The sequence below is a fragment of the Mytilus californianus genome, unplaced genomic scaffold (assembly GCF_021869535.1).
Source record: "Mytilus californianus isolate M0D057914Y unplaced genomic scaffold, xbMytCali1.0.p SCAF_3, whole genome shotgun sequence".
Classification (NCBI taxonomy): Eukaryota; Metazoa; Mollusca; class Bivalvia; order Mytilida; family Mytilidae; genus Mytilus; species Mytilus californianus.
In genome coordinates, this window is record NW_026262679.1 from 54,968,274 (window position 1) to 54,985,189 (window position 16,916).

The 16,916-nt window shown below is 31.4% G+C and overlaps 1 protein-coding gene across 3 annotated transcripts in view; it reads right to left on the reverse strand.

The window, feature by feature from the left end:
• The window catches only part of LOC127734904 (adipokinetic hormone/corazonin-related peptide receptor variant I-like), a 217,126-nt gene that overhangs the window by 4,099 nt on the left and 196,111 nt on the right, over positions 1-16,916 (reverse strand). For all 3 annotated transcript variants that reach the window (XM_052244936.1, XM_052244935.1, XM_052244939.1), the window contains exons 2-4: positions 12,887-13,091; positions 10,329-10,436; positions 2,993-3,056 (exon numbers count right to left, since the gene is read on the reverse strand). In XM_052244936.1, coding sequence (XP_052100896.1) covers positions 2,993-3,056; positions 10,329-10,436; positions 12,887-13,091 — 377 coding nt within the window. The remainder of the gene's footprint in view (positions 1-2,992; positions 3,057-10,328; positions 10,437-12,886; positions 13,092-16,916) is intronic.

Consider the following 16,916-nt stretch of genomic DNA (forward strand, 5'->3'; position numbering starts at 1 on the left):
ATTGAATACTTGAATCATGCGGAAAAGGATTGTCTACTCTTTACCTTACATGATCTGATGGTTTCTGTGTCTGTGTAACTCAATATTTAGTTTTTTATGTTGTGTTTTTTACACTGTTATTTGTTGTATTTCGAGTTTTATGTTGTGCTTTATACACTGTTATTTGTTGTATTTCGTGTTTTATGTGGTGTTTTATACACTGTTATTTGTCGTATTTCGTTTTTTGCAATGTATTTGTCGGTCTCTCTTCGGCATATCAGTTTTGATTCTTACTTTGGTATCTCCCGTCTTTTTTTTTTGAATGATCAGATTTCTTTTAGATTACCGACAGCATCTAACTCATATTGATTTATTACGATATGTTTTTAATTTAATGAAAAATTTAAATTACTGATTTTATATTCCCCCATATGTGTATATCCTGGTAATGGGAAAACCTTATTAGCGTACAGATGAAACTCCATAAATAGGAGAAAACTATTTTCTTAATACAACGAAGAATTATTAGCATATAATAAATAATAATATGGTCTAGACTAAGGTCTATTTCATCAGATGTAAGATTAAAAAAAAGTCAATATTATACCAGAAGAACTAATTCAATAATCAGGCAATACAATTATATCGAGGTTAATCAAGTATTATGAAAAGGTCACTTCCTTGTAGAAAAAAACATCCATAACTTATCAATTGGCATTTTTGTTTCCCAAATCTTTTTTAAGCAACAAATACAATCATGTTAACGTTTTGCATCCTGAAAACTAACAAGGTGCTACACCGAGGACAGTCAAAAGCGGAAAAAATAATTTCAATTTAAGCTTGTGGAGTAAATCTTAGTTTTATATAGAATTTCACAGAAATCACAAAAGCGACACTTTAACATCACCACGTATTTATTCAATCATGTCATTTTCTCCGGACTGATTACAACAGGGAATAATCAAAGTACTGAAGTACTGAACATCGGATGACCACAAGTTCTTGAGGATGGTCAAAAGCACTTGTCTCAGAAAAAAAACAACATATCTCTTTACCTGAAACTGAGGTTAATGTACAGAGATATATTTTTTTCTAGACAAGTGCGTGCGAGTATGATGAATAAATGACAGGAAATTCAACTTCACCGTAATAACTATTATATTGTAGTGATACAAATCAGTATACACTGATTTGTTGTTATATATTATATTAAAATAACAGTTACATATATATATGATTTGCATCCGTTTGTATATCATTCTATTCTACTGTTCTAATAATAGTGCAATGCAAGTGCATGGTGGACACTTTTCTGTAAAAATTCGATTTTTCTAAGATTGGATACGAGTAGGCATTCATATTTTCCCGCAAAAACAATTACAGAGTTACCGGTCCTGTCGCAAAACGTTCTTTGAGATATTCTTCCGCATGCTTTAACACAATTTTTCGGTACGTGTGCATTGATATTATCAATGATTTTTTACTTATATATATATATCTAACTACAAAACATTTTCATATTATTAATTTATGTTGTAAACAAAAATATTTTTTATCAGTATTCATTGAAGAGATGTATTTATATCAAATGACAAGGAATGTTATTTTGCACTCGTTTATGTGCGCATATTTATCATGTTTATAGATCGGTTACAAACCCAAAACTAATTTACATAATGGAAATCTAGGCGATAGCAATACATCGATAATGACCTCAAGGTCATCGCGATGTAAAAAGCGTATCATTCCAGTGGCTATTATTGAAACTTATTGCACGACAAAGCTAAACGAGGAATATAGTATTTTAGTGTATATTTATATCTTTTTCACATGACAATAATCTATGAAAACTGATAAATATAACAATAAGTCATCAGAATGACTTACGGAACAAATGGAAGACTGACTAGATTGATAAACTCATTTTCAAGATAATTGGAAGGAACCTTTAAACCTATCCCTTAGATTTGTTAGTTTATATCTTTTGTAATCCGGTCTTGTTTTGGTGTTGTTTTCATGCACAATATTCATGTATATAAAAAGAGGTGCACAGAATACAGAAATTCAACAGCAACAACAAAATTACAAACCCAAATAATCATATATAAAGGCCATCACAGTGTATTCAAGAATGAAGTTTTCATTTATAATCAAGCTCTACGTTGCTTTAGTCTGACTAAATGAAAAACTATGTTTTCAGAATAACACAAGCTTCCTTATGAGCGCGCTAGCTTCCACTAAATGGGTATACCAATCAGTTTAATGCAAAAGAACCCGAATGGCCATTAATCTATTCAAGTTTAGATATGTGTCACTTGTCGTTACAACAATTCCGTCCTCTTTTCTTCCATTTTGACATGACTAAATGTTACTTATTACGTATTTTTACTTACAATGAGTAACACGATGGGTGACGATAGTGGAGCATGAACTGTTTACCCTTTCAGAGCAACTGAGTTCACTCTTGGTTTTTGGTAGTATTAGTATTACTCAATATTTAGTATTTTGAGTAGTGTTTTGTAATAGTTGTTTATCTTTTGTTCGTTCGTTTATCATATTTTTCTCGTTTTTTTTTGGACATGTACTTGCGATATTGTTTTCCCCACGAAAATCCCCTCTCTCTTTTAACATCTACTGTTTTCAAATAAAAATAATATTTTTCCATCAATTCATTGCCAAGTACGAACACAAAACGAATTTCAAACATAGCAATCAGAATGTCATTACCGTATAAGCAACGTAACTTTTATATTTACTGTGTAATATGCTGCGTCGCACGTTGCTTCGCGAAATTTCAATATTTTTAAGACGGTACTACTTTGACTATGACCCTCCTTTACAAACTGAGAGGTTGTGGAAAATTACATGGCTACCAAATTGGTCTCATATAAATTTCTAGCAGCTACATGTATGAACTGAGTTACGTTAGTACACTTCATTTAATCATTATTATGTGACTTATCATCTTAATGTCCGTGAGTCTTATATAAAATTTACTAACATTAATACTTACATATCGAACCACCACCAAGCAGATATAACATAATAAGGCGTCCAACACATTATAAAAACACTAACTGAAAGAAAGAATAAACAACATGAACATATTTTAAAGAAACATATCAGCTCAATTAAGTCTAACCTCAAATATTTAGTAGTTGGGTTGTTCACCCAATTTTGTCAATATAAAAGAACGATAAACAACCGTCATACAAATGGGAGGTTTAGCTAGCAATACAACTGGGTTTAATCCACAATTTTGTTCGGCAAATGTGTTTACCAAGTCAGGAATATGGCAATTGTTTTTCGTTTGTTCCGTTGATTGTAAGCGTTGATTTTGTTAGTTTTTATGGACTCTCTCTTTTTAGATTTGTCTTGGAGTTCGATATTTTTGTTATTCTATTTTGGAAATACTAACATGAGTATAAAAACTCATTTGATGCAATATGAATCTTTTAAGATTTCAAAAAAGTTCAAAAAACCTTATTAATAGCTTAGAGCATAAACACCAAGTGCAGAAAGTCTATTATTCTCAAGCAAAAAAATATTTAATACTGATAACAGTCTGACATTTTAGCATTCTAATATCCTAACAACTCTTTTTATGAACATGTTTACACTATTTATTCATATTGAACTATAAGTTTTCTTTTGATTGTAGTAACTTGACTCTTTTTTTCAAACATTAATTGAAAAAAAAACATTCATTCAATGTCATTGAAATGTTTTCGAGGCAACATATAACTGCTGATCTTCGTTGTTTATATTAAACAGAAGAACTATTCGAACTTATTTTGTTAAGCACTTGTAATTCATCATTCCTGTTAGGTCGAGCATCTTCTGTCACTATCATATAATAAGTAATCCCAAATATATATTGAGGAGTATGGTCATAAAAAGCAGATTCGTTGGCGCTCATTTGTGTTTCAATTTTTTTCGCATTTCTGCAAGGTGACTTTCATTCTGAGCTGGTAATTCGTGGCAATTAAAAAAAAAACATTAAAAAATTAAGTAACACTTATCGAATCGATACATTAATTATGAAATGTCAACGTGTTTGTATTAAGTAAGCAAGGTCAGAAAGTTATTGTATGTTCTAAGAAACTACATATTGAAATTTACAGATATGAGTTCAAATGAATATGTTCATAAAATTTTCAAGTTTTGAAAATGCATACATGCAATAAAATAAAAAAAGGTGGCTTACCGGGTAACATCAACAGAGTGACAAAAGCAGAGCGTTATACAATCTTATAAAAAGACATGATTGTAAAGAACAGACATAAAAAAAACAAATGCGAAACATGGATGAGAAAAATACCATAGGTTCGGCTATAGAATTATTCTTCAATATAATACTTTTAGTCTTTTTTTCATTTCTTACGTACATTTATAAATGTCGTCCATTCTCAGAGCTAGTCGAGTTCAAGTAAAGCCCAGTTGGAAGAACAGCGGCTTACTATCATAGACTATCTTAGGTTCTATATCGTCCTGAATATACATGAAATCTCTGCATCTTGACTTAAACAAACTGTCATCTCATATCTATCGACCCGTACCCGTCCTCTGCATATCATGTTCCGGCATGGGTTTTTAATTCTCCTCCGCTTGACTATACTCATAAAAATAAGACATGCTTAGTTTGAGTCGTTCAGTGTACATTTCAAGATTTCTTGCTGTTTTCTCAGCACCCAGTGGCAAATTCTTTATGCACAAACAAGAGGATAACAAATTGAAAATTTTTGAAAAAAATGTCGGTTATGCAGATGGAAACTGTGACGGAAGGCGATACATTTGGTTTGCCATTTTGAAAAGGAGGCATTGTGGGATACTAACAGAAAGGTGATCATGCAACTGACAAGGAGATTTCAAGTGCATATAGTGTGGTACTCTTTACGAGACATAGTATTTAAGTCCCTTTCTGTCCAGAAGTGGCATTAAAAGAATAGTCAGATCTGTTCTTTACATGTAGCTACTTTACTTGAGGAATTTGCATCAATATCTTTTTTTACATTTGATAATGGTAGTGGCATTTAATTGTAATATATCAAGGTCAGAGTCGAAACACTTTCTACTTTGGGAATTGATTGATGACGTATACTCCAGCCGGATTTTATACAAAAAAATAAAATTCATAGAGATCAGAGAAAATAAAATGTAGCAAATGATTAGTAAATGGTAGATGATGGTCACTGAAACGATTGGTTTTTTTTTATTCAAAGAATCGTCAAGAAGTCAAAACTTCTTTGTAATTCTATTTTTTTTAATAATTGTTTTAAAAAGTTTCAGTTAAATAAATAGACGAAGGGACTTCTTTGCCATCAATTTGCCTGTCACGTTTTGCCGAAATAGGATTGACCAAATCGCATTGTTTATAATGATATAAGGAACTATGATATGCAGATGAAGTTTGGTGGTTATTACTTTGATACGGTTGCATTCTTATTACATGCTTGCCAAACGGGGTCGTACCAAATATCTTGTTTCTACGATCTGCTACTACAAAATTACAGGAAACAAAATAAAGTTCCAATTCAATTGGGTTTGAAAGATTCAGATAATGGAAAAGAACTGATTTTTGTGGTTGGAACTATATAATGAAGATAAAAAGAACACAACACAGAAGAGCGCTTGAAATGCAGCCAATTATGTATGAAATATGGTAATAATTATATATAGTTATGATGATATATGGTTATGTCAATTTTTACAATTTAGCGACACCGATTCCGAGCGGCTGATTTATTTTACAGGATATCAAGCGCCCAATGCGCGCATTCCGAATTTACAACCATTGCAGACAATGGAATGTTTATTGCTATTTATTCTTGTCGCAACTGAAACCTAAAACGTAATTTATCAAGAGTGATTACTTTACATAGGTCATTAGGTTAACTGACGATTAAGGTCACTGTTACGTACAGAGCGGTGTAATAATGTTCAGCCCAGAAAACTATTTTAGGATGTTCCTTTTATGTCATTTTGGCGGATAGCAGGGGAAATTGGGAATGTATAGTTTTAGCCTATATATAATAACCTTCTAAAACAAATTCATCGTTTCATCTTTAGAAAAAAAGATTGATTTGATTCTATTCTTGTCTTAACAGTTGATGAGGAAGTCCGAAGTTCACTTGTATTAGAATTTATTACTCCCATGACATTTTGGGAGGAATTACCTTTTTTGTTTCTGTAATGACATACTTTGAAGCAGTCATAATACCTAATGATTTAAAGCAGTTCTAATTAGTTTGAAAAGCCATGTATAGTTAATATTGACAGGGTTCATAGTAAATAATACGGAAACTTCCACATCATATTAGGTGGTTTATTTGGTTTTGATTATGAATGAAAATTGTATACGGTCACTAGTGTATTATCATTCCGTGTTTAAAATAATAATAAAAGTGCGTTTTTCAAAAAAGATCGTTCACATTTTCAAGCTGCGGAAGAAAACTATTTGCACGGCACGATACACTTTGTCTCGCTACCTTTTGGAAGTAGAATTTGCAACAAACAACGCCTGTGCTAACTACAAACAGGTCAAACAGTATTCTGAATGTGCAACTCATACTTTTAGTTTTCTTATCCACTTTAATGATACAAACATGGCTTATCCCAGCTTGTGAATATTGTTGGTTTTATGGATAAAAATGACGTCATTGCAAACTTACTAAAATGAAGAAATTTGTATACTTTTTTCTTCTAAACACATTCCCTGAACTAAACTACTGTACAATACATGTTATCTTTCCTCAAAAGGTTAGAATGATTCAAATGTTAAAGGACGGATTTATGTGTTTGGAACTATATAAAGAAGAGACCAAATGACAAAACACAGAGAAGACAAAAGAGCGCTTGAAATGCAAAACTATATAAAATATGGCAATAATGATATATGATGATAATGTTAACTGTTACGGCTGATTCGACACCTCTTCTGGGTTTTTAATATATTTTGAGGATATCATCCGCCCAATACACGAGTTCCGAGTTTTTACACCCTTGCAGACAATGGAATGATTATCGCAATTTGCTAACCTGTAACGTAATGGATCATGAGTGATTGCTTTGCAAACGTCATTAGATTAACTGACGATTAAGGTCAGTGCTACGTACTGAGTGGTAATGTGATGTCTAGTCCTGTAACCTATTTTATGATGTTACTTTTAAGTAATTTAGGCCGAGTAATCAATTCGAGCAGAGGAAACTGGGAATGCATAGTTTAATCGAATATATATAACCTTCTTAAAACAAATTGATAGTTTCATCAGACAGTTTTAGTAAAAAAGCTTAATATGATTCTATTCTCGTGAACAGTTGATTAGCAAGTCATAACTTCATTCGTGTTAGAATTTATTACTCCCATGACATTTTTGGGGGAATTACATTTTTAGTATCTGGAATAAAAGATTTTGAAGCTTTGGCAAATACTTTATTATTTTAAGAAGTTCTAATTACTTTTAAAGGACCGTGTCTCATTAATATTGACAGGGTTCATAGAATATTATACGGAAACGTCCACATCATATTAGGTGTTTTTTTTGGTTATATTATAAATGAAAATTTTATACGGTCATTAGTGCATTATCATTCCATGTTAAAATAATAATAAAAGTGCATTTCTCGAAAAAGATCGTTTACAATTTCAAGCTGCGGAAGAAAATTATTGACAATGCATGGTATTCTTTGCCCTGCTACCTTTTGGAAGTAGAATTTGCAAAAAAAAAAAAAAAAAAAAAAAAACTGTGATAACTACAAACAGAAGCAAACAATATTCTGTATGTGTAACTCATACCTTTAATTTTCTTATCCACTTTTATGATACAAACATGACTTATCTCAGCATGTGAATATTGTTGGTTTTATGAATAGAAATGACGTCATTGCAAACTTACTAAAAACGAAGAATTTTGTAATTTTTTTTTCTTTCTTCTAAACACATTCCCTGAACTTAATTACTGCACAATAAATGTGAACTTTCCCTAAAAGCACTTTTTGCAATGGGAACAATCAACAAACTAATTCAAGTCCTTAGAATGATTCACATGTAAAATAACTGATTTTTGTTTTTAGAACCATCTAAAGAAGAGACCAAACTACACAACACAGACACGACAGAAGAGCGCTTGAAATGCAAAATATATAAAATATGGTATAAACGATACATGGTAATGTTAATTATTACTGTTGAGGCGAAAAAACCTCAGAGTGGCTAATCAATTTTGAGGATAATTCTATTCTCGTCAACAGTTGATTAGCAAGTCATAATTTCATTAATGTTAGAATTTTTTACTCCCATGACATTTTGTCGGGAATTACATTTTTAGCATTTGGAATAAAAGACTTTAAAGCTTTGGCAAATACTCTATTACTTAAGCAGTTCTTATTAGTTTGAAAGGACCGTGTCTTGTTAATATTGACAGGGTTCATAGTATATTATACAGAAACATCAACATCATTTAAGTTTGGTTTATTTGGTTCAAATTTTGAATGAAAATTAAATACTCTCACTTGTACATTATCATTATGTGTTAGTAATAAAGATAAAAGTGTATTCTGCAACAGGAGCATAAACATTTTCAAGCTGTGGAAGAAACTTGTTGGTACTGCACAATACTCTTAGTCCAACTACTTTTTGATAGTAGAACTTACAAAAAATGCCTTTTGCTAACTACCAACAGGACAAAACTTTATTTTGTATATGAACCTCTTATTTTCGTAGAGTTTTAGTAGTTTAGTAGTTTTTTTTCCCACTTTAATGATACAAACATGGCTTATCTCAGCATGTGAATATTGTTGGCTTTATGGATAAAAATGGAATCAAAATTTTGGTATATTTGTTTTATCAAACACATTCACTTACCTAAACTACTGTACATTAGATAATAACCCTACTCCAAAACACTCTCTCAAGTAAGTATTGCATTCTGACATGTTAGTTGAAAAAAATTATTATTGATGAATCAAAAGGCTATCTAGATAGAGGTTTCATGTTTTAGATCGTCTGGGAATTTTGACATAAAGCGCACACACCCCGTATTACCCCTTAGTTATATATATGTAAACAAACAAAACTATATAATCAGAAGAGTTTCAAATGTCAACAGGGCACAAATTTATAATGAAAATACATTTTCCATTTGGGAATGTTTTAAAAAAGTAGTAATTTTGCAATTTTGACAGAGTACAAATTAAGAAATCAGTTTTCTATACTATTTCTTTTTAATACGTTTCCATAAATAGCAACTTAAATTGATTTTGGCATTTGGGATTACTAGAACCGTTACTTGTACTTCTTCATGAACGTAGAATGCTTGAACAAGTACATTTATCAAAGAGGATCGTGTACAACATCTATTTGTATTTGGAAGAAAACTAAAGTGTTGTCGGAATACATATTGAGAGTCGTAAACTCATCATAGATACTAGGATTAAAGTTTTGTACGCCAGACACACGATTCTTCTACAAAAAACTCGTCAGTGACGCTCGAATAAAAAAGTCTAAAATGCCTATAAAGTATAAAGTAAAAGAGCATTGAGGACTAAAAATCCCGGAAGGTTTTGCCAAATACAGCTAACGTAATCTATTTGCTATAATGTATGTACTTACAGGTTATAACATTTACCTATAATTTTCGCCTTCTCATATATCTATATTGTCAAATAGAAAATGCTAACTAATTTTATACATTTGGTCCTGCTACATTAAACATTTCTACTTGTGCAATGTTGCTCCTACGTAACAGAAGTTAAGAGGAGCAAACCTGGACATTTTTTTTAAAACTGAAATAATAAAAACCGTAAATTTAAAAAAATCAACAACAAAAAAAAAACCGAACCCCAAGGTAAATACAATAAGGGATAGTCAATAAAAACTGACAAAATCAAACGTTAGACTTTATCGACCAATGGAAAGAATGGAAAACAACTGTCATATTCCTGACTAGGTACAGGCATTTTCCGAAGAACATGGTGGGATAAACCTGGTTTTATTATTAAAATGAAATATTTTATGGTTTTTGGATCATAGGCGACAAAACAGGACGAGAAAAGAGGATATATTGCCAACCAGGATATCATTGGAAGGTTTTGGGGTTTAAAATTATGTTCTTGTCCCGAATTATGAAGTCGAAACTTTAGAAAGGCATTTGAAAAATCCTCAGTTGACCTATACTGCATATGCATTGGCGTTAAGAAAACTCGATTTACTTATAATATCTATGTATCTGTAAATTAACGTATTTACTGTCTATTGTATATCAATTTCAACTTTAACGTCCATTAACATATCGACACAGTTGTATTAGACATCCACTTCGTTAAAAACAAATCTACAAAACAATTATTACCTATTACAAGAGTCATTTTTAAAGTTCTCGATCTTGCTTTTTCTATATTTCCAACAGCAGATCGACGTAATCGAGATCTTCGTTTAGTTGCAAAACCAAGTGCCTCTTCTGAAATAACAAACATCAACATAAATCGTATTACAAAAGAAAATTGGTGGACGTAGTTTACAAAATTACAACACTCCTGTATATTATTTGTTAACACAAATGTACTTTCTGAAGGGGATGACATCAGTCATCAATTATGGTCCGCATAATTGAAGAAAATAAAATTCCTTAGACAATTCTACATCTATAACAAACAAAATGTTAGAACTTTGATGGAATATGTGTACAATCAGATAGATAATGAAGTAAAACATCTCAATTAAGATGATAAATGTCCATTTTCTTATGTTTACTACGGAAGTCAAAATCAGACAGAAAAAAACTCTGTATATTTGTGTGAAACACGATCATAATATTTGATTTATTAACTATAACATTAAATTAAAGATGTATTTAATATTCATATAATAACTTTGATTTTATGTTCAATAATACAAAAGTTGTGTTCTAATGTTTCCCCGGAAAATTTAACAAATATGTTTAGTTTTTATTAATAAATAATAACACCTGCTAAGCATCATGTACACAGAAAGAATATAATTTCACTTAATTGTTTTGTCGAGAATACACCCATCAGTTTTACCTTTGTATACAGGAATATTACTACGCTTTCTAAAGTTAACATTCAAATGGAAAACAATTTCAAAAACGCCTCTCTTTTATTGAAAGTAAAGTCAAAGTACTTAATCTGGTGATATGAAAATAGCGAGGAAAAAAACCAAAACTGTAATAACATATGTTATTATTTCCAGCTTTGTTTTTATCTCCCGTCATGAGACCTAGTTGAATAAAGATGGCAAAGACGCGATATCGATGAAATAACCCTATGTAGTGTTGACAATGTATTTCGACTCATTTAGTAGTAAAACATACAAGGTACGAAAAATGTTCGGTATACATCTCCTGAACTGATTCCTGATATGCAGAAATAACTTCTGAGAGATTCGCTACTCAGCGCCTAATTTAAGGAAATTTCATAGGATTCGATATAAAACCTCATAAAAATACCAGGCTGATAATTTATGACGTCGGACGCGTTTCGTCTTCATACGAATTATCAGTGACGTCACAGTTAAAACAGTTGGAAGGGCAAATCATATGCGAAGTTGAAGGCCAAAGACGAGTTTATATTTATGCAATAATGAAAATATAAAGATCCAAGCACTGATTTTGAAACTAAAAATATGATTTGGAAAGATAATCGGTGTGTACATATCCCCTGTACTATGATTAATTATCCTCCTATTCTATAAATGCTTAAGGCAATAGTTTTGTCAAAAGTTATAAACATACACTTGTAACGTCTTAAGAATATAGATCCAGGCAAATTGAAAACAAAAGACATTCAAAAACACCATCTGAGGTTACCCAGTGTTTGCGGAATAAGTGTTCAGACAATTTAAGAAAGACAGACGTTGAATAATTTTACCTTAAGAGGTTAATTGTTTTTGATAATAAACAAATAGGGTTCAAATTCGAAGAAAACGATAGCTTACTATAGTGATTTTGGTTTCGACCTTCATTTTAGATAAAACCGCGAAATATATAGCAAAGGAAGTACAGATTACCACCATGCATCGTCAGTAAAGACAAATAACTTTGTCATGAATTGTCATCGTACATATTATTTTATATAGCATACAGAATTTGAAATTTTCATGAAATTATCATAAACACACCCCATTATGACTTATATGGCGTAAACCATTGTCCCTTCTGTAAAAGCTGACATTGAGTTAAATACAACAGAAAGCCCTTTATTGGGAACATAAAATTGAGAATGGAAATGGGGAATGTGTCAAAGAGACAACAACCCGACCAAAGAGCCGAAAACAGCCCCAGGCCACCAATGGGTCTTCAACACAGCGAGAAAATCTCGCACGCGGGTCCTTAAACAAAACTGTGTACTAGTTCAGTGAAAATGGACGTCACACTAAACTCCAAAACATATAATAGAATTAAAATAATAAAAAAAAAATAAGAATACTAACAAAGGCCAGAGGCTCCTGACAAGCGCAAAAATGTGGCGGGGTTAAATATGTTTTTGTGATCTCAACATTCCCCCTATACCCCAAGCCAATGTAGCATAAACAAATACACAAACGTTCTTTGGATCATATTGACGATGCTTGATTGGACAATCATTATAGTAACTGTAAACCAAATATAACTTCTTTGATTTGACACGTGTGAAATAGGAACACGTGCATTTATCTCGAAAAGATCTTCTTCTAATGGAAACGACTAACTTGTCTCTGCTCGTTGGCGAGTGATGCCTGTATAGCAGGAAACGTTTATCGTGTTGACGCAACCGGTCTCGCTTCCTTTAGAGTTCATGTGAATCCCTCAATTTAGTTTTATTGCCTTTTAAGTCGATTAACGAGATTTGAACATCCGTAAACTACTGTCGCCTTTATTGATCTAACTTTGTAATGGAATACAGTACTTACCTTTACTTTGTCTTGTTTTCTTTGAAATTTGATATAAAATTGAGCAATATGACACAGATATAATAATTAACGGTAATCCATATAAAGTTGTTAAATTGAATAGATTATAGGCAAGTTCGTGAGCTGTCGTTGGAAAAAAATTAAATGTCACACACTGTGTAAACCATGTATATTTCGGATGTCTATCTACATGGAATATAACACTCTGAAAAAGAAAAAGTCAATAATGAATGAAAAAAAAAAAAATGAAAACGCAATACAGAAGTTATGACGAGTCTTTAATCAAAATAAAGTAATGCCAGCACGAATATTTTTTCATGTTGTTATAATCCAGACAATCTATCTTCTGACACTTGGAAACTGTCCATAGGAATTGTTTAAAATGTCCATAGATAATAATGCTAATTCAATTAAACAAAATAGTTGAATTTATTTTAGAAAAGATAACCTTTGTTTGTCCCATGATATAATAGACTAATGTAATATCACCAAACAATGATACATTTTCGTTTTACTGTTATTATGAGAAGGGAGTGCATGTGTAAATTAGTTACAGCAGCCGTTTTATTTTTTGGTTTCAATGTATAATCTTCAAGATTCAGTCTAGGTTATACCTTTTCAATTCAGAATTGCGATGCCGCAAAAAATGAAAAAGACAGGCTAAACAGCCTTCTTTAATGGATTAAGACACAATATCCATTAAAAGAGGAATTCCTTTATCGTCCCCTTTGTAGTTTTTGACGAGTTTTGATTATCTTGTTATATACTTTCTGTTTGAACCATAATTCTTTGTCTTTAGATTCATTGTATTTTCCTCGTTCGTTTAGGTACCTATCTCCCAGTAAAGACAGGGTTAAAGTAATCTCACACTGAGATTTTTATGTGATTACTTTAATTTTAATCAAGAATTGAACAAACTGAAATTGATTTTTACCATCAACTGCTTAGTTTTTTAAATTTTTTTTGTGATATAGCTGTTGTTCCGGTTGTCAAGGATACTTCTTTTCTTTTGATGAAGGATAACCAGAAGTTACATTTTAAGTGCTCATCAAAATTAAACCAGATGAAGATTGCCTTTTTAGTTTATTAAGATGGCAGCAAACAAGTTGAAGTACATCAAATATACAGAGTATTACATAATTACAAACCATTCTTATGCAGAAAACAACTGATCAAAGAAAATGTGTTAAAACTTAATCTGCCTATCTTAAATTTGGAAACCTTATTGCATTGATAAATGTATGATTTGCATTCATTCAGTACAATACGACAAAAAAAAAATTATATCCCAGATTCCGTCCAATTAAATTCATCAGAGATTAAAATGGTTTACGCTAGACGCGCGTTTCATCTACAAAAGACTCATCAGTGACGCTCGATTCAAAACATTTAAAAAGTCAATTAAAATTAGGTGTTGAAGAGCATTGGGGACCCGAAATTCCTAAACGCACCCTTACAAGTATGTGTCATTCAATGTTTCATTTAACAATGAGGGATTAAAATGTGGTCATTGAATTCCATTTTAACTAGTACATATCTGTACCATATTAAATTTGCTTGAAATATGTAAGCATATGCAAATATTGATTCTGGTTCATAGTATATCGAATCTCAAATACTCAACTTTAATGTATACAAAAAAACCTTAAATACCATATTTAAAGACAGATTGCACTAGTTTATTGCCAATAATTTTATAGGCAAGGAGTAATTAAATTCGTTAAATTATTGTTAGGAAATAACGGTGTCAAGACAGATCGCAATGTTTTGTTCTGATTGGTCATAAAACAGTTGATTACATTGTTATTTAACCATTAACGCCGTTTGTTCCGTCTGTTGGCTTTTGATCATTCTTTACGAGGAAACGACACGAATGTGATACGAATAGCTGTAATCGATATACAAAAGAACGGGGAATCTGCAAGTCAATTGTCGTCTAGTCGTCACTTTACAACACAAAGCTTAATTGCAATTTTCTTCTTTTTAAGGCTACTTTTCTTTCTTTTAACCACATTTCCTCTACATTTAGCCCATCAGAAGGTTATTGCGCCTCAAAGACTCGAGCCTATAAATTTTTTTAGCGAAATGAATATCCTTATTGCGATTTCCTTTTTCTATATCACCCTGCTTAGTAGCTCTTGAGACGTTAGCAGGCTTGACTTCGTTTAATTGTCTCAAGGAGTAGGAAAAAGACCAGATTTAGCACGATCAACAGATTATCAGATTTTATGGGTATATATATCGTAAAATATCAGCCGTTCGACACAATGTGAAGCTTTAGAGCTAGTTCGTTATGCTCACTCGCCTAAAAGATTCATATTGTGGATTGCGGTGGATTATTTACGTTATCAATGTGTAGAAAACCCGATAATCTATACTAATTTAATCATATTAAATATATAATGGAGTTAATTCCAAAGTAATTTTTATCTTTTCATTCAAGATGATCTCTACCTTTTAAAATTTCAATAACATATTCGTTTCTTTATCAAATTAGGATTTTTAAAAAAATATTAGTATTATTTTTATTACTATGTTTAGAAGTATTGCATAAATTTGTCGAAGAGTTTAATCAGTGTTGTCTTCCTTATTATAACTTTTGAATATTTCGCATGTAGCAACGTTCACTCAGTTCTTGCTTACTATACATTTCTTTTTGTATATTTCATATGTAGAAAAGTTCCCGCAGTTCTTCGTTCCTACCATTTCCTTTTTAATATTTCGTGTGAAGAAATGTTTATATGATAATGTTAATGTTAATCAGTTTTTGCTTCCTTACCATTTTTTGACATTTCGTTTGTGGAAACGCTACTTTATTCTTTCTTTCTGATCATTTTTCTGTAATATTTCCTACCAGTACGATAACGAATACCAGAATATAGAAATTTCACTGTCTTTTTTTTTTAATGTATCACAAGGAGAAAAGTTCATTCAGTTCCTGCATCCTTACCATTTCTTTTCATGAGTTTTAAAGAAGTTAGCTCAGAACGAATTGCGCCTTCACAGTAAAAATAAAAATCACATGATTTGAGGTCAATAGCCTTTATTGGAAAGTTGTATGTCCAATTTGTCTCCGTTTTTGTAAAATGTGGGAATAAACATCAAGATTTTTTAGGACAAATTGGCGTTACGTGCAGAATTTTGCTGGCGGATGTTCGGCTTCTATCCCTTTTTGTTTCATGCGTAACCAAATGACAGCTATTAAAAACATGTCTGGTACAATGAAATTAGTTTCGTGCGTTTTATTTTAGTCAGTTCTAAATGGCTTTATAAGAATACTTTTATTACTAAATAGACGCAACATTAAATGTTCATTCAATTTATTGGTATTTTATATTCAATTATAAAACAAATTACAAACAAACACGACAACAAGTACACAAACTGCCATTAAATGACTATCTTCAATTAAACAAAGCTCTTTAGTATATAAAAAATATTTAAATGAAACTGCTGCAAACTGAATGTAACAAAGCAATAAAACGATAATACAGTTTCTTTGTCCAATTCCAAATCCAAAAAGTGTTTTAATATTGTTATCTTGTTATAAACGTGGCTAGATGGATATAAACATTATGTCAAACCGGTTTTATGATGTTTTTGCACGACAATGAAAACATTTTATTCTTTATTGCTCAATGTGACATCATTTCAGAGGAAGCTACAAATAAAATCTTGTCTGATTTTGTGGCAATTGGTTATTGATGTGGCATTAAAAGGACATATATGTATATAATCAATGAACCATAAGCTATGACATGATATTAGCAAAATAATATCATAATGGGCTGATGTCGATATCAATTGACAATAGTTCTAATAAACTTTATTTGATATTGCTTTAGCTGTTTTTGAAAAAAAACATGTCGGAATTTGGGTCCTCAATGCTTTTCAAATTCGTTCTAAATTTGGCCTTTTTAACTTTTAGGATTCGAGCATAACTGATGAGTCCTTTGTAGACGAAACGCGCGTCTGGCATACAAAATTATAAGCCCGGTATTTATGATGGGTTTATTTAAAAAGTGGAATT